At 50.3% G+C, this 22,473-nt stretch overlaps 2 protein-coding genes and 4 non-coding genes across 9 annotated transcripts; all 6 read right to left on the bottom strand.

Annotated features, from left to right (window-relative positions):
• Positions 1-3,825: 3,825 nt before the first annotated feature.
• On the bottom strand, positions 3,826-7,402 carry RPL13A (ribosomal protein L13a). 2 transcript variants are annotated; one of them, XM_043899818.1, is made up of 8 exons: positions 7,315-7,402; positions 5,856-5,928; positions 5,402-5,467; positions 5,099-5,200; positions 4,815-4,900; positions 4,576-4,635; positions 4,134-4,256; positions 3,826-3,941 (listed from the first exon to the last, which is right to left on the bottom strand). In XM_043899818.1, exons 1-8 carry the CDS (start codon positions 7,327-7,329, stop codon positions 3,855-3,857), a joined length of 612 nt encoding a protein of 203 aa, XP_043755753.1. In that variant the 5' UTR covers positions 7,330-7,402; the 3' UTR covers positions 3,826-3,854. The 2 variants fall into 2 exon arrangements, with proteins under 2 accessions (XP_043755753.1, XP_043755754.1); XM_043899819.1 differs by lacking the exon at positions 7,315-7,402 and adding an exon at positions 7,180-7,203.
• On the bottom strand, positions 4,409-4,495 carry LOC122692963. Its single transcript, XR_006340770.1, has one exon. It is a non-coding gene; the product is annotated as a small nucleolar RNA SNORD35 (small nucleolar RNA).
• LOC122692953 lies at positions 4,705-4,775 on the bottom strand. The gene has a single exon (XR_006340764.1). It is a non-coding gene; the product is annotated as a small nucleolar RNA SNORD34 (small nucleolar RNA).
• On the bottom strand, positions 4,975-5,059 carry LOC122692951. The gene has a single exon (XR_006340762.1). It is a non-coding gene; the product is annotated as a small nucleolar RNA Z195/SNORD33/SNORD32 family (small nucleolar RNA).
• On the bottom strand, positions 5,728-5,811 carry LOC122692952. Its single transcript, XR_006340763.1, has one exon. It is a non-coding gene; the product is annotated as a small nucleolar RNA Z195/SNORD33/SNORD32 family (small nucleolar RNA).
• A 976-nt stretch (positions 7,403-8,378) lies between the features above and the next one.
• FLT3LG (fms related receptor tyrosine kinase 3 ligand) lies at positions 8,379-17,554 on the bottom strand. Of its 3 annotated transcripts, none has more exons than XM_043899814.1 (8): positions 17,435-17,554; positions 17,050-17,116; positions 15,883-15,996; positions 15,187-15,240; positions 14,902-15,045; positions 14,285-14,423; positions 10,696-10,883; positions 8,379-8,602 (listed from the first exon to the last, which is right to left on the bottom strand). In XM_043899814.1, exons 2-8 carry the CDS (start codon positions 17,080-17,082, stop codon positions 8,396-8,398), a joined length of 879 nt encoding a protein of 292 aa, XP_043755749.1. In that variant the 5' UTR covers positions 17,083-17,116; positions 17,435-17,554; the 3' UTR covers positions 8,379-8,395. The 3 variants fall into 3 exon arrangements, with proteins under 3 accessions (XP_043755749.1, XP_043755752.1, XP_043755751.1); XM_043899817.1 differs by having other exon boundaries at positions 14,285-14,369; XM_043899816.1 differs by lacking the exon at positions 17,435-17,554 and adding an exon at positions 17,236-17,427.
• Positions 17,555-22,473: the final 4,919 nt, after the last annotated feature.

Here is a 22,473-nt window from a genome sequence, read left to right as displayed (position 1 = left end):
ATGTTTTATTCTGCTTTGAATTGCCTTTTAATTAATCATTTAAAAAGAAATCCTGAAAAAAAAAAAGAAATCCTGGTACATTATTATATTTGTGTGGGTGTGTTAAATGCAATTTCTTTTAAAAATAAAAGTTGGTTTCTTCAATATAAATATTTAAATATTTGAGCAACTATTATGTCACATTTAAGTAAAAAGTTAACTTCTTTAATGTAAATATTTAAAATATACCTTCTAGGAAGTCCAAAATAAATACAACTCTGAGAATTTAGCATATGATGACAGGTGCAGTTAAAATCCCTGGGGAATCTACAAACTATTCAGTAATTTTGTGTTAGGACAAGTGTGAAACCATCTGAAAATAAAGTTGGATCCCTACCTCCTACTTTATGCCAACGTAAATTTCTGATGTGTAGGGATAAAATTTCGGTAGGTTTGAGAAATGAAGCCACGAAGAAAAGAAGCTATATACTAGAAGAAAATATGAGTTTTTTTTTCCCCACTTACAAGTCTAGTAAAGATTTTTTTTACGCACTGTATTTAGAATATACAATCTATGCTCCTAACAAACTTCTACAGGGGTCACAAAATATTCTCTTTTTCCCAATTTTTAAAAAAATTGAATTATAGTTTATTTGCTGTGTTTCAGGTATATAGCAAAGTGATTCAATTTTACATATATATATATATACACACACCTTCTTTTTCATATTTTCCATTATGGTTTATCACAGGATATTGAGTATAGTTCCCTGTGCCAAACAGTTGTTTATCCATTCTATGTATAATAGTTGGCATCTGCTAATCCCAAACTCCCAATCTATCCCTCGCTTCCCCCCCAACATGGCAACCCCAGGTTTGTTCTCTGTTCTATGAAATCTATTTCTGTTTCATAGGTAAGTTCACTTGTGTCCTATTTTAGAGTTCACATATAAGTGATGAATGGTTCATTTTTAATCATCACTGTTTCAGTCCCTCTGGGATAGCATTAAGGAAGAGAGACTTTTTGTTTTAAAACCTGCTATATCTTCCTCCCAATGACCTTGTAGTTCTTTTACAATTTATTTTTTGAAGAAAAAAGTTCTAGAGTTCTTGAATAACTTGGAAAGGATTTATATTTAGTTTTTAAAAAAGGGGAACCTGGAGTTGCTGTCTACAATATGTGCTAAACTGTGTAAGAAAGTTAATATAGAAAAAAGCCTGGAAGGAAATACATGACATTGCCCTAGTGGTTTACATCTCCAGGTTGTGAGATTAGGTATGATTTCTTGTCTGGTGTCTTAAATGCTCAATACTTTGCAAATTGCTAAGAGCAGCTGGTGAGATTTTGATGATAAGGGAAGAGCAAATAAAAGAAATACTGCTTCACTCTGAGGGGGTGAGGGCAATTTGGGGATGTTTAGGTCCTTAGCTTCTAGGTGTTGATCACAACTAACAGTAGGAAATCCTTTTTGCATTGTGACCAAACACACATCTCTGTCTTACCCTCCTCTGCCTTCGTCTCCTTGTCTGATTTTTAAGTTTTAACTCTCTCCTTTACCTCCTATAATACACAGATTTTTTAAAATTTCTTTTTAATTTCATTACTATTTTAAGGCTGGTTACAAACCACCACCTTGAATTTTTTGAACTGCGGTGTGAACAATCTTGGTGCTCAGTAATAAACTTCAGCCAACTTTAGTTATCACTTGAGGGCGTATTTCCCCATCTCTGCCAGATTTCAGACATTTCCTAGCATTTCACAACAGAAATGCAAATATTAAGAGTACAGAACTGCCCCCTCTGCTTCCCTGGTGGCTCAGAGGTTAAAGCGGGAGACCCCGGTTCGATCCCTGAGTTGGGAAGATACCCTGGAGAAGGAAATGGCAACCCACTCCAGTACTCTTGCCTGGAGAAGAATCCCATGGAGGGAGGAGCCTGGTAGGCTACAGTCCATGGGGTCGCAGAGTTGGACACGACTGAGCGACTGCACTTTCTTCCACTTTCAGTGAGCACTGAAATGCCTGTTAAAACAAGCCATTCCCCTGTGTCTGGCCCAAGGACCAGAGTGTCCCAAGATTGCTATAGCCCAGGGGTTGAAGCTGATCTGGGACTAGAGTGCTGTTGGAGGGCGCTTTGGGAACATTCCTTCTGTTGGCCCAGAGGTTCTGATTCCCTGTATTTCTCCCACAGGATGATTCAGGTTATGCCTGGAGATTTCATTTGTCTTCTTTAATGGGGAATGATGAGCAACTCTTCACATGCTTGTTAGCATTTGTGTATCTTGTTTGGTGAAAGCCATTTTCAAATTCTGGGCCTAAGTTTTTGTTGATTGGTTCATTGTTACTGAGTTTTAAGTTTCAATCTTTAGTTGCAGCAGGTGGGATCTAGTTCCTTGACCAGGGATGGAACCCACAGGCCTTCTGCATTTGGAGCAGTCTTACCCACTGGACCACCACGGATGCCCCAATGGTGCATGTCGTTTGAAGTTCTACATTTTTAAGCCAAAATTAAATGGTTTGGGCAGCCTATTGTGCTGCTTTAACATACAGTGTCATAAGACGTAAACTCTAGGATTTCCAGTTGCTTCTGGAGGCAGCTCTGCTGGAGACAGGAGCCCCCAGGAGGGCCAGGGACGCCACCCATTTGCAAAATGATCCTGAGAAAACTTGAGCCAGTCTTGGACATTTTGTACATTAAGCAGGATAGAATGGCACAGTGTGGAAGTTATTACTTGCTCAGTGAACCAACACACACCAAATACTGCCCACCAGTCTCCAAGGGCAGCGGGTATCTAGCATTGCTCCCAGTACAGATGGATATACCTTGGTCAAGCCAGACCCCTCTGCGTGTCATCGGTGCTGACACCACAGAGCACACAGAACCTCCTCAGGAAGGCTGGGTGGGGGGCCCCCCTGGGTGTTGAGAGGTGACCATGGGCTAGGTACCCTGACCCTTTCAGGGACTCATCCTGGCAGATCTAAGAGGTCTAGTTTTAATCTTAAAAAAAAAAAACAAACAAAAAAACTTCTGACTTTCTCTAATACCCCACCAATCTCTACATTACAGTCTGGCATAGTCCAGACTGGAAAAGCCCACACGCCCCAGTGAGGGACTGGTTTTAGGAAGAGTGGCCAATTCCATACTTTGCAGCTGAATTAGGGAGACAATTCTATGTAAAATGGGCACCACCAGGCTCTACAGGCCATAAATACCCACAAACCCACAGGCATCTCAAAATCCTTGGCATGGAAAATCTCTACACCAAGGGCGACTCCTCCATGAGGCAGTTTCTGATCCACCTGTGGAAACAGCACAGCCAGTCTGATCCTCCAAGTTCCCGGCAGCCGAGAGCCTTGCTCCCCTGGGCCTGCCTCTACAGCAGACACACACTGCAAAGACGCCACATTTCTTTAACAAAATAATTTATTGGTTTTGGATCACAAAATATAGGGAAGACACGAGGGCGATGCCTGTGACCCCTTGGCTGAAACTTCTCTTCCAGAGACCCTTTTTGGGCATTCTCATCCTAACAGCTGCAGAGTATAGTGTCCGACCACAGGGGAAGCATGAGCAGACTCCCTGACGTCATGCGAATCCCTTCCAATTAAGTCGTCAGCTCAGTTCTGCCAATATTGCAACTGGGCTGGTTGTTCCAACTGTTCATGTCTTAAAAGTCTCACGAACAAATAGGCTGCAGACCAACGATGCCTGCGCAGCCCCTGGACCTGCCTACACTGACTAACGCCCCTCAGCTATACCCCGTCTGCCTGTGGCACCTGCATGGCAGCCCCTGGGGGCCCCCACATCCTAGGGTGGTGATGGAGGAAGGGCAGGCCAGGCCAAGCATGAAGAATAAACAGTCAATTTTATTTGGCTCAGACTAGAAATCCGTGAGTCTTGAGGACCTCTGTGAATTTGCCAATTTTCTTCTCAATGTTCTTTTCGGCCTGCTTCCGTAGCCTCTGTGGGGCCAAAATGACAGTAATCAGTGACTGCTCCCTGGGACTGTCCTCATCCCAGGGACCCAATCCCACTTCCCATCCCACAGTGGGCCTTAGGCAGAGCCTTCCAAGGGCCTAACAAAGAGATTAAGAGTTACCAGCTCCAGGGAACGTGGTGCCCCCCGCCCCACCCCAGTACAAGCCCACCCTCACCATGAGCTGCTTCTTTTTCCGGTAGTGGATCTTGGCTTTCTCCTTTCTCTTCTCCTCCAGGGTGGCCGTTACTGCCTGGTACTTCCAGCCAACCTCATGAGCCAGGCGCCCTAGGTAGGCAAACTAGAGGGGAGGGAGAAGAAACGAAGCTGTTAGAAAAGGAGGCCAGGGTGACTAGGCGAGGGGATGAGCATCCTGTCCTAGAGACTTCCAACTTGTCAGGGAAGCCATGCTCCCTGGCACAGCTGCGCCCTCCCTGGCAGGGCTCCCTGTTCCTGCTGGCATCAGCTGAGCCATTGGCGTTCTCGGCACTGCCCGCAGTGGCATCCGCAGACCATCGTGAGAAAAAGCCATCATCTGCCAGTTCTAGGGCCCTCAGTGCACCCCTCCTAGGAAACCTCAGAATCCCAAGGGTAACACTCAGCAACATCTGGAGACTCACCTTCCGAGTAGGCTTCAGACGCACAACCTTGAGGGCAGCAGGAACCACCATTCGCTTTTTCTGTTAGAGAAGGAGAGGGGCTTAGAGACCTGGAGTGAGGGACAGACAGGGAAGAATGCTGGCTGGGGTAGGCGTCTCAGCCGGTGCTGTTTTCACAGGGATCAAACAATGTAGGTAATTGTAGAACATCACCGACGCCAGCCACGTGGGTGCTGTCGAGGGAGCTGGGTCTTGCTCACCTTATCATAGGGCGGTGGGATCCCATCGAACACCTTGAGGCGCTCCAGAGCAGCCTGGCCCCGCTTGGTCTTGTGGGGCAGCATGCCTGTGGACAGAGGACAGCAGGCCTGCTCACTGGGGCACGTGGGGAGCCGCTGTCCCACCCGGGCAGGCAGACAGGTGGCCTCAGATGGTAGTGCATGTGGAGTCATCTCACGGTTGGGAAACTCGAACACGAGTGGGAGAAGTCTTCATCACTGGCTACCTGCCCCTTCAGCACCTGCGGTCCCTGGGCCCAGCTCACCTCGCACTGTCCGCCAGAAGATGCGGCTGGGGGCTCGGAAGTGGTAGGGGCCCCGGGACGGGTTGGTGTTCATCCGCTTGCGGAGAAAGGCCAAGTACTTCACTGGGAAGAAGGGAGAGCATGTAAGGCCTGAGTCCCCAGCCAGACCGTAATCCTTCCATCACCACGACCCCACTTCTGAGGGCCTGCTAAGGAACTCGGACTTGCCTCTCCCACCACTAGGGGGTCTGCTTTCCAAGTCTGTGAAGCCTGAGCCCCATGCAGGTCCAGCCTCCCCAGACCTCCTCCCAGGCCCTAACTCACACTTATTTCTGTAGAAGTTGCCAGAAATGTTGATGCCCTCACAGCGCACGACCACAACCTTCCGGCCTAGAGGGAATGGAAAATGGAACAATCAAGGAGGGCAAAGGTCAAGGAAGCCAGGTGCCCAGTTACTGTCCAGAAAGGAGACCCCCTCCCTGCCTGAAACTGGCCCCTGTGCACAAACACTCAAGGAGACACCAGAATCTCCTGCCCCAAGTCACAGAGTGCTAACTGGTGGAGCCGGTCTCATGCTCAAGTTCAATTTGTTACTCCAACAAAACATGTTTTGAATTCAGAGCCCCCAACCCGGGAGGGAAGGATGCTGGCAGGTCTCAGAGCGGTGCATGGGGTTGATCTCACGGTCGTGAGACTCAAACGAAAGATGGTGATTTTTGCTCATCACTGACCTCCGAGCTCATGTCTGGTAGGAGCTGTGGGCAGCAAGCTGACTTACCCAGAAGCACCTGCTTGGCCACAATGGCCGCCAGGCGACCCAGGAGATGGCCTCGGCCATCGAGCACCAGGACCTGTTGGAGACAGGTTGAAGAGCTCAGAAGGGCTCAAAGGCACCCACAACTTTGACTGCCCACCTCAACCAATTACTCTTCTGCATTAGTTCACTTACCTCCCAGAATGCCTGCTAACCAGATATCAGACCCAAAACTAGAACTTAAGGCTCACTTTAGAGATGGCCAAGAAAGCAAATGACTGACTCAGGATTTCAGTGGGCAGGTAAGATACAAAATAAACCAACCCCTCACATTTCAGCTGCTTCAAGGGCAGGCATCTTTATCTCCAGATTATGTTCCATGGTCAGAGAATGAGCTACAATATGAACCAACACTGATCACCCAGTTAAAAGAACCAGTAATCTGGATGCAACCTGTAGAACCTGGACAAAATCTGATTCTGTTCTGATCTCAAAGGTAGCTTTCTAGTGTGAGTATCAAAGCAAACAGGTTCAGAGGCAGTGAAGCTAGGTAGGGTAGTCAAAAGCCCAAGCTTCCTCTGGTATTGACTAGCTCTGAATCCTCAGGCAAGCTTTAACGGCTCAAATACTAATCTAATCCTTGGCTTCTTTTCAGAAGTCCCAGCTCTTACCAAGTGTATATTATGTGAACGCAGGGACCCATGTTCGGAGCTCTACCACTTCCCTGGCTTCAAACTTAATTTTCCTTCCTGAACCACAGACCCCATCACATGTACACCCCTTCCAGAGCCACTCCCTCCCTTTATCAGCAACACGTTACACAAGGAGCCAGAGAAGAGTCAGTGGTAAGTTTCTGCATTCCTTGAGGGTCTCTGGCTGATTAAGCAATTAAGAATGTCTCAAGGATCTGGAACATTTCATTCAGTCCAGTTTCTAACACCAGCAGATTAGATCCATCTAATCCCAAAAGAAAGCAATTTGTGCCTGCCCCATATGCAAGAGATCTCCCAATCCACAACAAAGGTTTCGTGCCAAATTACCCCCTGCTGCACTTTCACGTGGCCGAAGCAACCGGCGCCTGGGCAGGGCGGAAATACCCTCCATTTTGGCCTACTCCCGGCTTCTCACCATCCCCAGGTGGCGTAGCCGCCTTCAGCATGCTTTCCCATTGCTGGGGACACACCAGTTCAATTCCGCCAAAATCTAAATAAATGAGGCCTAATTTTAAAATAACTCTTCTTGTGTAGGAAGCCCCGATGACTGCCCCTCGAGGAAAAAACGATGCCGCATTCTTAGACAACCCAGAGCGCAAAAACTGCCTTATAGTCCCGTTTTGGATTTCTCTTACCCCGAAAGCTTTCTGCTTTGCTCAGTTATCGTCCTTAAGTTCCACAGCACACTTACGAGAGAAAAGAGGTCCAACCCCGGTCCGGCCTGGACCCCACCCGGCCCCACGCCGCCCCGGCCCGCGCGGAGCCTGTACCTGCCCCTCCGCCATCTTCGGCAGCCGCCTGGGAAAGAAGGAACCCTAGACGCAGGGTTTCTTATCCCTTGAAACAGGGGCGGAAGAAGTGACGCAACACGGCCGCTTTCTGTCTTCTCATTGGCCAGAGTGTCAGGCGCGTGCGCAGAAATGCCCCACCGGGAGGCGGGTCATCTTCCGACTGTCCAATCAGTATCGTTCCCATCGAGCCTAAGCGGCCATGGCTGAGCCGGGCGAGATCACGTGGGGTAGGAGGCGGCTCTACGGGGGCGGAGCTCTCCAGCCTCTTCTGCAGTCTTCTTGAGGGGCTGGTAAGCCTCGCGTGAGTTGCCCGCTGTTTGCAGATGGGCGGGGCCAGAAATGCTGGAGGAGAAGCAGTTACCCCCTGAAGCGATGTCGCGCTGCAGGGCACGTGGTGGCCTGCAGGGGGCAAGGAGGGCTTGCCCTTCAGCGCTCCGCTAAGGCTTAGAGATCTGAATTCCAGTGCCTGTTTGACTTGTGATCTGACTAAACCCCTGGCCCTGTATGGGCTTCAGTGTCCGCACCTGGTAAATAGGTGAAGATAGTCTTCCGCTTGAGAGCTGACGTATGAAGGAATGACTTCTAGATGCCTGAGTGCTTCTCACTTTCTGGATTTTGTGGACAAAGCCTTTGCCTTGACAGTGTCCCTTGACTGGGATGCCGACCCGCCCCCCGTTTTCTAAAATCTGGCTTGAGTCCTTCCCTTTAGAGCACCTCCCTGATATCTCTCAGGCTGGCCTCAGGTACAGACTGGGGGCTCCCACAGGCTACGCCTACGCCACATGCATTAGAGCGTGTGTCCTCGTGTACTGGGGCTCTGTGGGGCCGACGTCTTCTCCCCTCTGGACCAGGAGTCCTGAGAGGACGGGGCTGGTTCCGACTCACGTCTGGGTCCCAGCATTGCCCTGGTCTGGCTCTGGGCCCCGGGAGGACTCCGAAAATAGGTATTGAATGAAACATTGCATTAACTTAAAAACCAAACCCGAATCCAAACCGTCCCATACACACACCGTGTCCCATCCACAGACAAACCTGGCCAGTGCTGGTAGAAAATGATGATTTATATACAATTTCCTGGGGACAAGGGCTTTGTACAAAGGGGGGAAGGGGGAGCCGATGGTGGGTGCTGGCGTTGCCTCCATCCCGGGGGGACAGTGACAGGAGCAGTGTGGCCAAAGAAAGGACCAGGTTCTAGCTGACTTCCTCCAAGTTCCGACTCTGTGTCCGCAGGCAGGTGACTGCTCTCTCTGGGCCTCAGTGTCCTCCGCTGTAAAATGGGATGATAGATGACTCACTGAGCTGTTTGAGGTTCCACGGACAGAGGAGAGGAAAGTACCAACCTCAGGATACAAGCTCAAGTACAGACTCAATATCTGAAAACGACTCCATTCACCGTGAGCACTCTATGTGTTTGGGCATTGCTGTCCAAGAAAACTGCGCAATGATGGAAACGTTTTAGATCTGTGCTTTCCAAGACAGCTCTTGAGACCAGCCCCATGTGAATGCTGGGCATTCCTATTGTGACCAGCAAAACGGAGGAGCTTAGTTTTTCATTTCACGTAAGTTAAGCTTCAATTAATAGTGTGGTTGTTGGGAGCGTGGGCAAACAGGGTATGAAAAGGGACAGGATAGGAGGAAAATTTCTCAATCGAAAATTATATCTCAAAAACAAAAAGTAATAAAAAGTACTGTCCAAAAGAAATGCTGAAATGAAAAAAATCACTGAATTTAGAAACTGTTCCTTGATCCAGTTATTGGCAAACTTTTGTAGGTTTCAAAGAACTTGAGTATAGGAATCTACTTACACAACTGTAAGTTTCATGGAATCTTAAAACAGACCAAGTATTTCTAATAAAAGTTTCTCATATGAATTGAGATGCACTGTGAGCGTCGCATTACACATTGGATTCTGAAAACTTGGTATGGAAACAAGAATGTAAAAATACCTCAATGATTTTTAAAGTATTGATTGTATGTTGAGATGACAAGATTTTGGATACACAGGGTGAAATAACATAAATTCTTTAAGGTAATGTTTGTTTTTACTTTTAAAAAGATGCATTGGCACAATGTGGTAAATCAGCTATACTTCAATTAAAAATTAAAAAACAAAAAGATGCGGATACCAGAAAATTTAAAGTCATATGTGTGGCTTGTATTCTATTTCCTATGGACAGCGTTGCTCTAGGAGGTTTTTCGTGGTCCTTTCACTTAACCTCCTGACAACTCTAGAGTAAAGGATGATTATGAGTCTTTTGTACAGATAAGGAAACTGAGGCAGAAGAGTGAAAGGCATGGATGCTGGAATCAGAGGGCCCAGAGTCAAATCTTGGCTGTCACTCAGGAGCTGTGTGACTTTCGGCAAAAGATTTACCTCTCTGAGCCTCGGTTTCCGCCGAGGGGAAATGGGGATAATAAGGGCACCAGTTTCTCAATTAAGTGAGTTAATTTGTAGAAAGCTCCAGCACAAGGCCTGAGGCACTGAGGCACTCAACAGGTGAGCGATTGCTGCCAAATGTTTCCTTTAGGTGCTTGGGTAACCCACGGCCCCTCCCAGCCTTTCTCCCTCAGGGTACCACCTACAACCCCCCAACCGTTCCCAGGTTCGCCTCAGGGGCTTCTTGCTTCCCCGGGGTAGGAAATCCCAGCTTCCCTTTCTTACCTTTGAGGTCTAGATGTTCCAGTGCCGTTTTGTTTTTTTTCACCCCACCCCCAGACTGGACAAAGTTGCTACAATACCCTGAGCTTTTTCATACTTGGAGGGCTTTGCAGAGCCTGCTCCTGGAGGTGGCTCTCTCCTGGCTAGTAGACTCCCATATTCAAATACCTCCCCGCCCCACTGAGCTTCTCTGTCTTTCCAGAATGCTGGACTGTTCCTCCTCCTCCCAGATTCCCCACTGGGCCAGACCCAGAGTCCTTTGCCTGTGCCACCTTCCCTTCCCTGCTGTCCCCCACCCCCGACCCCACCAAGCCTGTCAACCTCCAGCCTTGTCCCTCCTGACCCCTGACTCTGCCTGTCCCCTCCTCTCCACCCCGTGGTCCTGTCCCGGCCCCTGCTCAGACCTTCCTCTCTTCCTGGACGCTCACCCGGCCTCCTCCTCGGCCTCCAGTCTGTCTGTCCCAGTCTGTCCCCCTCCATGGTCCCAGAGGGGTCTTTTTACATACAGAGCTGACCCACCGCTTCCCTGCTCCTGTTCTGTCATCCCTCACCCCCATAGCCCTCACACCAACACAGGGTCCTCCAGGAGACAGAGCATCCTAGGGATGGGAGGGGCAGGGTACCATGGCCCCCATGGAATCCGCCACCTGCGGTCGCCCCCTGGACCCTCTCCACCCGCTCTGCGCACCCCGCTGGCTCACCCGCTCCCCAGGGTAGGGTGTCCTCCGTCTCCTCCTCCGCCAGCACAGGCACCAGGCAGCGGCCAGCAGCAGGAGGGCCACCGGCAGCAGCAGCAGCAGCAAGAGGAGCAGAAGAGGGGACTGAGGGGCCGGCAGGGATGTGGCTCCCAAGGCCCCAGGACTCCTCGGGGGCAGCAGAGTCGGGGAGTCTGCCAGGAGAGAGGTCAGGTGACTGAGAAGAAGGGCCAGGCCAGGGAAGGGAAAGAAAGATCTGCCTGGTGCTGGCTGTGTGACCTGGGGGAGGGGGCGGGGGTAGGCTGCGCACTTCTCTGGGCCTCAGTTGCCTCATCCATAAAGTGGGTATAATTATTATACAGAATTCGTAAGTTTGTCACAAAGATTAAATGAGTGAATATACAGAAAGTGCTTAGAACAGTGCCTAGTACGTAGTAAGGTTGCATTTTATTGATTTTTTTAAAGTCACTAATAGGACTTCCCTGGTGGTCCAGTGGTTAAGAATCCACCTGCCAATGCAAGGGACATGGGTTCCATCCCTGGTCTAGGAAGATTCCACATGCCACAGGGCAACTAAGCCCCTGGGCACAACTGCTTAACCCATGCCATAGAGCCCATTCTCCGAAACAAGAGAAACCACTGCAATGAGAAGCCTGCACGCCAAAATTAGAGAGTAGCCCACAATGAGAGCAGCAACAAAAACCCAGCGAAGTCAAAAATATATTTAAAAAAATAGTCACTAATAACTTTTTAAAATTGGTATGCTTGTTTACTTGTTTAATCAGACCCTATACATTTTAAAAAATGTTTTATTATTTACTTTTATTTGTTTATTGACTGGGTGGCATTTGGGATCTTACTTCTCCAGCCAAGGATCAGACTTGTGCCCCTTGCATTGGAAGCTCAGAGTCTTAACCACTGGACTGCCAGGGAAGTCCCAGTAAGTCTTTATTTCAAATATATCATTTTGCTTGTTTTGGCCTCAGGGCACACACGATATTAGTTCCCTGACCAGACCAGGGATTGAAACTAGGCCCCCAGCAGTGGAAGTGCAGAGTCCTAACCACTGGACCACCAGGAAATTCCCTGCATTTTATAATTGGACAAACGTGTTTATTGCTTACCTATGGATTTATATATTCATCTTCTTCCCCCAGGAGTCTATGAGCTCCAGGAGGGTGACAGGAGACATCGCCAGAACCTAGTACTTGTTGTTGTTGTTTAGTCTCTAAGTCATGTCCGAGTCTTTGTGACCCCAAGGACTGTAGCCCACCGGGCTCCTCTGTCCATGGGGTTTCCCAGGCAAGAATACCTGAGTGGGTTGCCATTTCCTTCTCCAGGCACCAGGGATCAAACCCCAAATCTCCTGCATTGGCAGGCAGATTCTTTACTGCTGAGATGTCAGGGAAGCCCAAATAGTTTAATTTACATAAATTAAATATCTGAGTGAATGGACAGATAATAGAACAATAAAAGATACACTGTATGAAGCCATGATGGCTCACAAGGCCCCACATGAGCTGGCCCCCTTTATTCCCTCCGTACCCTCACTCCACACCTTTTCCCCTTTGCTTACTTGGCCTCAGCCACTGGGGCTCCCTCTTGATTCCTTAAATAGGGAGGTGGGTTTCTGCCTCAGGACCTTTGCACTACCTGTTCCCCTGTTTGCAACTTTCGGTGACTTTCCAGCCGACCACTTCAAGCCATGATTCCACCACCCTGTTTTAATGTGCCTGCATAGGACTCATTACACTCAAGACACTTTCCTGTTTGTTTATATGTTTACATGTTTATCATGTCTCCCTGACCTGACAACCTGCTGACTAACCTGTCAGCAGGTTAGTGCCCCATGGACACAAACTTGATCTTGTTCTGTGCTGTGTCTCCAATGCCAAGCATCAAGGAGATGGTTAGTAAAACTTAGTTGAATGGATAATTAGTGATGCATGTAAATATGAACAGCAAACAGTGGTTAAGTGGTTAAGAATCCGCCTTAAAATGCAGAGGATGCTGGTTTCATCCCTGGTCAGGGAACTAAGATCTCACATGTCGAGGGACAACTAAGCCTGCATACCAACCGAAAGCCTGTGTGCTGCAATGAAGACCCAGCACAGCCACACACACACACACAAAGCTTTAAAAAAAAAAGGATTTCCCTGGTGGTGCAGTAGATAAGAATCTGTCTGCTAACGCAGGTTCAGTACATGCTGCAGGGCAACTAAGTCTGTGTGCCAAGACTACTGAGGCCCTACCACCTAGAGTCTGTGCTCCCCAACAAGAGAAGCCACCACAATGACATGTGTACACACCGCAAGGAAGAGGAGCTCCCGCTTGCAGCAACCAGAGGAAGCCCGCGCACAGCAACAAAGACCCAGAGCAGCCAAAAATAAATAAATAAATTACTTTTTAAAGGGCTCTTTGTGATTGAAATAATTATCTTAAAAATTATAAAACTATGAGAATTAAATTCAATAGCATTACTGGTTGCCAGGGGATGGAGGTGGGAGTTCTGGGATGGGGATCAAATTACGCAAACTCAGGGATTTCCCTGGCAGTCCCGTCCAGTGGTTCAGGCTCCTAGCCTCTATTGCACAAGGCACGGGTTCCATCCCTGGTTGAGGAACTAAGATCCTACAAGCCGTGTGGTACAGCCGGGAAAAAAATTTTTCTTCATACGATGCAGTCCTAATCCCTAGTACCTCGGAAAGTGACCTTATTTGGAGATCAGGTCTTCAAAGATGTGATCAAGTTAAAATGAGATTGTTAGTGGTGGCCCTAATACAATATGACTGGTGTCCTTATAAGAAGGAGAAATCTAGACACAGAGATATGTGTGGGGGAGAGCACCACGAACATGAAAATGGCCATCTACAAGCCAAGGGAGACAATTGAAACAGATCCTTCCCTCACAGCCCTCAGAAGGAGCCAGTCCTGCTGACACCTCAGTTATAAGAGGATGAACTTCTCCTCTTTAAATCACTTTGGTTGGTGGTACCTTGTTACAGCAGCTAATAGACACTACTTACTACACACACATGCAGTTATGCAGTTATGCATACATAACTGATAAACTCTGAATAAACTCTGTGGATTGCACCCATGTCAATTTCTTGTGCTGTAATTAACATTACTAAGCAAAATGGACCACTGGGGAGGCTGGGTAAAGGGTGTCCAGGACCTTCCTGTATGTTTCTTTGCCCCTTCCTGTGAATCTGTAATTATCCCAATGTAAAAAAGTTTTAAAAATAAACCCACCTATAGCATACTAAAAAATAACAAACATTAAGAATCCTGAAAAATAAGTGAGTTTACCTTTTTTTTTTTAACTTTTTTAAACATGGCTATAAGAAAATTTACACTCAAACATGTGACTCTCATTCTGTTTCTATGGGATAGAGTTGCCTCAGAGAAACAAGCAAGGCTGGTTACTCCCTTCTTAGAGACAAGTAAACGGAGGCCCAGAGGGGGATGAGCTTGGGGAAACAGGCCCGAAGTCACACAGCCCATGGGAGCCCTGAGTGGACTGGGTAAGGGACTGTAAAAGTGGGAGAGGAGTTGGTGGGGCGGTGGGCTTGGAGGCGGTGGGAGGCTTTACCCGGCTGACACTGCAGTTCCAGGCACCGGGAGAAATTCCGGTGGGTGATCCAGGGCTTCAAGGCCTCCAGCTGCTGGTAAGTGTCCTGCAGGAGGTGGGAGATGTTGGCCTGGACGAAGCGAAGACAGCTGGGAAGGGGCTGGGGGCAGGGGAGGGAGACGTCACCACAGCATCACCCCCAGCGTCACCTCAGGTCAAGGGTGAGGCCTGGGTCTCGTGGAGGGTCTGGACCCTTGCTACCCCTGGTTGCTAGGGGGAAGCATCCTTAGCAACGCCCTCTAGCAAAGGGGACCCAGTCAGACCCAGATCAGGAGGGTGTTTAGATTTCCCTCCTTCTCCCTGTTGCTAAGGGTAAGAACCCCTTAGCAACATTCTTCAACAGTGCCTGGGAAATGAGCAGAATTGATGCCTTGGGCCCTTACCCCTGGGCATCCTCCAGTACTTAAAGAAGTGTCACTTCCCACACCAGACCCCAGCAGGTCTGAGGTTCCAGCTCCACCTCCCTCGGGGTGCTTCCAGTCAAGGAGAAAGCTCCAGTAAGGCCTAGCAGACCTTTGCTGCCAATCCCTCGGAAAGCATCAGGCTCCCCGCACTTATCCCCCAAGCTCAGGGCTGACCTGGAAGGCACATGAGGTGACAAAGTGTATCTCGGTGTTGACATCCTCCAGCAGTTTCTCCATCTCCGACCCAGCCACGGTCTTGAGCCGTCCCATCCAGCGCTGGGCCAGGACCAGACGCCAGAACGCCCCGCAGAGCTTGTCCTGGGGGGGAGACCACCCAGGCTCTGGGTCCCGCGGGTGGGCAGAGGGGGCTGGGGGCCAGGACTCCTGGGTCCCGGGCAAGGGGGTGGCCTAATCTCTCCTTCCCACCTCCATCCTGGGCCCCTCCCGTCTGTGACTCACGTCCTGAAGATTGGAGGCAACAGTGACGGGGTAATCTTGAAGCAGGTACTTGGACTGCGGGAGAAAACGGGGTCAGGCCTGCGCAGACAGGAGGAAACAAACTATGGGGACCCAGAGAGAGGGGGCGGGGACCCACTGAGAGGGGGCAGGGACCCAGAGAGAAGGGGGCGGAGTCCCAGAAAGGGGGCGGGGACCCAGAGTGAGGGGGTGGAGACCCAGAGTGGGGGGGGCTGTCCCAAAGAGAAGGGGGCGGAGTCCCAGAGAGGGGGCGGGGACCCAGAGAGGGGAGAGGTGGGGACTCAGAGAAGAGACAGAGACCCGAGACAGGGGGCGGGGACCCAGAGTGAGGGGGCGGGGACCCAGGGTGAGGGGGCGGGGACCCAGAGTGAGGGGGCGGGGACCCAGGGTGAGGGGGCGGGGACCCAGAGAAAAGGGGGCGGGGACCCAGAGTGAGGGGGCAGAATCCCAGAGGGAGGGGGCGGGGACCCAGAAAGAAGGGGGCGGGGACCCAGGGTGGGGAGATGGGGACCCAGAGAAAGGGGGACAGAGACCCATAGCGAAGGGAGCAAGGATGGAGGGACAGACGACAGAAGGGAACCCAGAGGGAGGAGGCAGGGGGCCACAGAAACTTTTGACAGGGGGAAGTCAGACCCAGAGACAGCACCTAGAGCGCGGATTGGGAACAGGGACGCTCACCAGCTTGCCGATCTTGATGGCAAAGGTGGAGGAGATGGGGCTGTGGCGGAAGGAGCAGTCGGGGGTCCCTTGGAGGCCAGGGCTGAGCAGTAACAGCAGCAGCAGAAGGGAGGTCTGCGGGCGGGCAGGGCGGGGGCTCCATGGACTCCACACACGGCCCCCTCCCTCGTGGAGGCTGCCCCCTGCAGACCCCTGTTCTCTCTTCCCTCTTTTCCCTTTCCAGCTTTCCCACTTCTCAACCCCTTTTCCGCTTGGCTCCTGTGTGCCCACCTCCGACCATCTTTCCCTGTATCTCTCTCTGCCTCTGGACACGTGCTGAACAGTTTTCACCCTCCTCTGCCCCGCTGTCTGTCTCACCTCCCATCTCCGCACTTCAGCCCATCTCTCTCCACTTCTGCTCACCTCTGCCCAGGATTTTCTCATCTCTGCCCATTCCTCTGTCTTTTCATGCTCATCTCTCCTGTTTCTCCCTAGATCTGAGTCCTATCTTCCCCATTTGCCCCCACCTCCCTACTTCTTCCCTCACCCCTGTCCATCTCACCCACTTCTGTCCATGCCAGCTCTGTCCATCTGCCCCACCTCTGTCCACCTCCCCCCACCTGTGTCAATTTCCCCTACCCCTGTCCATCTCCTCATCTCCCCACCCCTGTCAATCTCCCCCACCCCTGTCAATCTCCCCCACCCCTGTCCATCTCTCCCCACCTCTGTCCATCTCCCCCCACCTCTGTCCATCTCCCCCACCCCTGTCCATCTCCCCACCTCTGTCTATCTCCCCACCCCTGTCCATCTCCCCCACCCCTGTCCATCTCCCCCAACTCTGTCCATCTCCCCCCAACTCTGTCCATCTCCCCCACCTCTGTCCATCTCCTCACCCCTGTCCATCTCCCCCACCCCTGTCCATCTCCCCCCAACTCTGTCCATCTCCCCCACCTCTGTCCATCTCCCCCACCCCTGTCAATCTTTCACCTCTGTCCATCTGCTCACTCCTGACCACCCCAAGTCTGTCCATCTCCCCCGAACTCTGTCCATCTCCCCCGAACTCTCTCCATCTCCCCCACCCCTGTTCATCTCCCCACTCGTGTCCACCGCAACTCTGTCCACCTCCCCTCTCAGCTCTGCCCATCTTGACACTGCCATTCCCCCACCTTAACCCCTAGGGATACGCACAGTTGGGCTCCAGGCTGGCGCCAGCACTATCATTTCTGCCGGGGGCCCTTCATGCCTGTGGCCGGATCTTGGAAGGGACAGAAGAGCGAGTCTCGGACCCCCACACCCCAGCCCCTTCCTTGCCCGCCCCTTCACCTCCCCGCCCCTCCCTCGGTCCTTTGATGTGGCTAAGTTTCCGCCTCCTACTCTATAGGGCTTCCTGCGTGAAGCACAGTTACGGTGAAAACTCCTCATCTCCCCTTCTAAGAACCCCGACGTCCGGTGCCCGCAACTCTGCGCAGGCCAGGGACCCAGGAACCCGACCCCCAGCTGTCTGCGCTCAGCTCCAGGAGGGGGACCCCGGCCCCGCCCTTCGGGGACCCGGAGTCCATTTCTCCTCACGCACCAGGCTTGCCCCAGCTGGGTGTGGAAGGGGCCACGCCGGGTGACAGCCAGAGAGCGAAAGTGAAAGAAAATTTTGGGGGGAGAGTGAGCTGGGGTGGATCGGGCTGGTGCAAGGGGCGCCACCTGGTGGTGACAGGTGGCAGCTGATGCCGCAGTGGGCGCTTTAGCGGGACTTAACGCTCAAGGGGTCTGAGCTTGGGTTGATAGCCCGGGTGGGACACAGTGAATGTGGCGCCGGGGGTCCAACGTGGATCTGTCTCTAGCTAGAATTAACGCAGCCCGGGCAAGGAGGCGGTCACCCTGAGCCCTTCACCTTTGCTTTGAAACCCCACCCCCACTCTCCAACCCCCATCTCCTTCCACAGGGAGATAAGTGAGAGCTCCATCCTTCCAGGTGTTTCGGCCCAAAGCCTTGGAGGGGACCTGTGACTCTGCCTCTCACTGCCCATTGACAGTCCAATCCATCAGCAAGTTTGTTGACTGATCATCAGCCTCCCTGCCTCAGTCCTCACTTGCCTGTCTGTTCTCCACGTGCAGCCTGAGGGAGCCTGTGAAGAGCTAAGTCCCCTCACCTCTCTCCTCTGCTCCACGCTGCCCCCCACCCGCACACCTGTCACACGAGTCCAAGTCCTCATTGTGGCCTAGACAGACCTGGCCTCTCCTCCTGCCTCTCTCCAGTCCGGCCACACTGGCCTGAGGCAGGCACATTCCTGCCCCAGGGCCTTTGCACTGGCTGTTCCCTCAGTCGGGAATGCCCTTCCCCCAGATACCCACATGGCTCAACCTGATCTCATTCAGGTCTTTGCTCAAACACACAAGGCAAAGGCGAGCTGCAACTACTGAACCCGCCTGCTTCAACTGCTGAAGCCTGTGTGCCAGGAGCTCATGCTCTGCAACAAGAGAAGCCACCGCAATGAGAAGCCCGCACGCCGTAATGAAGAGGAGCCCCCGTTTGCCTCAAGTAGAGAAAGCCAGAGCATGGCCATGAAGACCCGGTACAACCCTCCCCCCAAATTTTTTTTTTAAATACACAAGGCAAAGCCTTCCCCAACCACCCTTTTTCAAGTTGCAACCCCTCCCAGCACCCCCACTCATCCGAGCTTTGCTTTCTCCCTTGTCACTTATCACCTTCTGACACACCACTGCAGTTTATTTATCTTCTTTATTGTCAGTTGTCCCCATTAGGACTTCAACTCCAGGATATGTTTATCCTGCTGGATCTCCAGCACCTAGAACCATGACTGGCGCACAGCCCGTGCTCCATCAATATTTGTTAAATGAATGAACAAAAGGATCCTGGGCCCCTCTGCGTTGTTGTCATATACTGGAAATTGCACCTGGTCTTGGGCTGTTTCTCGGGTGACAACCTCTAACTTCCTGGAACTTCCAGATAGGCGTCTTTGTTATTAAGAGGGGTTCCCTGACCACACCTGAGTTTACACTAATGAGGTGACTCAGGATGGGGGCTGGGCAGGACCAGAAAGACCAGTCACGTGACTAGAGGGCTGGAACTTCTCACTTCCAATCTCCAACCTCTCACCTTCAACTTCCAGGGAAGGAGGCAAGAAATTGAGTTCAGCTTCTGTCTTCAACTTCACATGGCTTTTTGCTCTTCTCTCTGTCCTCTCTTTTGTCTCTCTTTTTAGATTATTTATTTTTTGTTGCACTGGCTCTTCATTGCTGCATGGGCTTTTCTCTAGCTGCAGAGAGCGGAGGCTCCTCTCTAGTTGCGATGTGGGGGCTTCTCACTGTGGTGGCTTCTTGTTGCAGAGCATAGGCTCTAGGGCACTTGGGCTTCAGTAATTGTGGCACATGGGCTCAGTATTTGTGGCTTCTGGGCTCCAGAGCACAGGCTCAATAGTTGTGGCTCACAGGATTTGTTGCTCCGTGGCATGTTAAGACTTTCCCAGACCAGGGATGGAACCCGTGTCCCCTTGGCAGGTGGATTCTTTACTACTGAGCCACCAGGGAAGTCCTCTTTTGTCTCTTATAAAGAAACTTGTATTTAGACACAGGGTCTACTTGGATAACCCAGGATATCTTATCTTGAGATCATTAACTTACTTCCATCTTCAAGGATGACTTTCCAAGTAAGATCACATTCATAGGTTCCACGGATGAGGAAGTATTTTGGTGGGGCCATCATTGAAACCACTAGTTCCTTCAAAGCTGTTTCAAACCTCTGGGCCTTTCCACATGATGTTTCCTCCGCCACGGATGCTCCCTGCCCGCCCTCCCCTCCACCCCCCCCACCCCCAACACACCTTTCTAATTAGATGCTCATTGCCCTTCAAGGCTCAATGCAATCACTATTCATTAGGGAAATACAAATCAGAACCACAGTGAGATTACCACCTCACATAACTTGTTAGGTTGGCTAACAGGTTATGACAGAGAGGGCAAGGTCCTTGGTGGCCTAGTGGTTAGGATTTGGTGCTTTCACTGCTGGGGCCCAGGTTCAATCCCTGGTCAGGGGACTGAGATCCCACAAGCCAGGCAGCTCAGCCAAAAAAAAAAAAGAGAGAAATGTTGGAGAGGGGATTGTGAAGCAATGTAAGTTGGTACAGCCACTATGGAAAAAAGTGTGAAGGTCCCTCAAAAATTAACAAATAGGGACTTTCCTGATGGTCCAGTGAGTGTGGGTTCAATCCCTGATCAGGGAACTAAGATCCTATATGCCAGGCAGTGTGGCAAAAAAAAAAAAAGATTGGATTATATACTGAGAAGTAGCTGACAGTGGATCTTTTGTCCTCACCACAAATAGATGACAGATGTGTTAATTAACTTGACAGTGATAATCATTTCACAGTGCATAAGAAATCACATTGTAGAACTGAAATACTGATATATACAATGTTTAATTGTCAATCGTACTTCCATAAAGCTGGGGGGGAAACTCAATGAGAATTGCAGTTGCCTTGGGGCGATTCCTGCCATCTCTCTCATCTTCACTTTCTATACAGACAGACACACACACACTCAAGTTGGGAAAGGTGTCTCCTTTGGGCTCCGAGTGCCCCAAGCTGCTTCTACTGCTATTGTACTTTACCTGTCACCTTAGATCATGTCTGTGTGTCTTTCAACCTGAGCTGAGCCTACCTCTCCTCTGTTCACAGACTCTCTGTGGCTCTCAAGTGCCCTTGAGACAAATTCCCAGTCCCTGTTGACATCTTGATTTTATTTTAAATAATTTTTTTAAAATTTGATTGTACCACATCCTAGTTGCAGCTTGTGGGATCTAGTTCCTTGATCAGGGATTGAACCCGGTCGCCCTGTATCAGGAGCTTGGAGTCTTAGCCACTGGACCACCGGGAAGCCCTGACACCTTGCTTGGTTTTGGCTTAGTGAGACCCACTACAGACTCCTGACCTCGGGAGCTGTAAGATAATACGTTTGCATTGTTTTATTTAAGCCACTATCTTGTGGTCGCCCTTACAGCACTGACAGGAAGTGAACGCGCCTCTCATCCACTACATGAGCTCATGACGCTAAGCCGTGTCTTGTTCATGGCTGTCCCGAGCACGCCACTCACAGCAGGCTCAACTGATTTTTGCTGACTGACTAGATGGCTGTCTTTTTTTTTTTTTTTTTAATTTTTTTTATTAGTTGGAGGCTAATTACTTCACAACATTTCAGTGGGTTTTGTCATACATTGATATGAATCAGCCATAGAGTTACACGTATTCCCCATCCCGATCCCCCCTCCCACCTCCCTCTCCACCTGATTCCTCTGGGTCTTCCCAGTGCACCAGGCCCGAGCACTTGTCTCATGCATCCCACCTGGGCTGGTGATCTGTTTCACCATAAATAATATACATGCTGTTCTTTCGAAACATCCCACCCTCACCTTCTCCCACAGAGTTCAAAAGTCTGTTCTGTACTTCTGTGTCTCTTTTTCTGTTTTGCATATAGGGTTATCGTTACCATCCTTCTAAATTCCATATATATGTGTTAGTATGCTGTAATGTTCTTTATCTTTCTGGCTTACTTCACTCAGTATAATGGGCTCCAGTTTCATCCATCTCATTAGAACTGATTCAAATGAATTCTTTTTAGATGGCTGTCTTAACCGGGAGCTCTTGCCTCTGGGCCAGAGATGCTTGGACCAGTAGTGGATACCTGCCCCAGGCTGCCAATCAGATTTCTTCTCCTGAGGCTGGGGCATTCATTGTCCTCTGTAGTCTTTGTTGGGGTTATGGAGACCTGCTGTAGCTGGCCTTGACTGATTAAAGGCTGAGGACTAATCGGAAGGTCACTGAGGCAGCCCATAGCATCTGGGAGGAAGCTGTTATCAAACCTCAGAGGAACTACCGCCTTCCAGGGACTTTCCTCCAAGATGTTCCTTGTGTCTTTCCTGTCTAAACATCCAGATTCTGGGAGAGGTGATTTATTCTGCCCAGCTTTAGCCAACTACTGATAAGAGGTTGTCCATTTTAATTTGTTCCAGGACAAAATCAACTCCTAACAGCATGTTTGCGTACCCATCACAGAATCTACCCAGTGAGCTTGGAACTATTAGCCCCAATTTACAGATGAGGAAACCAAGGCTCAGAGTGGTTAAGAAGCTTTCCTAAAGTCACATGGCTAGAAGGATTTAAAATAAGTAGACCAAAAGATATGAGACCCAAGAGATCACGTGACCCACAGAGACTGACCTGAATACACTTCCTGCTTGCATTCAGGTTCTTAGGATCTGGCTACCCATCTGTGTGTCTTGCCCTATTTTCCATATCTCTGTAGCCTTCCAAAAAATGCCCTTTTAGCCTAAGCTAGTGTGAGTGGGTTCCTTGCGTCAAAAAGAATCCTCAAAGAGGACTTCTTCCCTGGTGGTACAGTGGATAGGAATCTGCCTGCCAATGCAGGGGACACGGGTTCAATCCCTGGTCTAGAAAGATTCTACATGCCCCGGAGCAACTAAAGCCCATGCACCAAACTACTGAGCCTGTGAGCCACAACTGAAGCTCATTTGGTGCGCTTAAAGCCTGTGCTCCGCAACAAGAGAAGCCACTGCAGTGAGAAGCCCGTGTATCGCAACAGAGAG

Source organism: Cervus elaphus, chromosome 4 (genome assembly GCF_910594005.1).
Source record: "Cervus elaphus chromosome 4, mCerEla1.1, whole genome shotgun sequence".
Taxonomy (NCBI): domain Eukaryota; kingdom Metazoa; phylum Chordata; class Mammalia; order Artiodactyla; family Cervidae; genus Cervus; species Cervus elaphus.
This window is presented reverse-complemented; position numbering and strand designations above follow the sequence as displayed.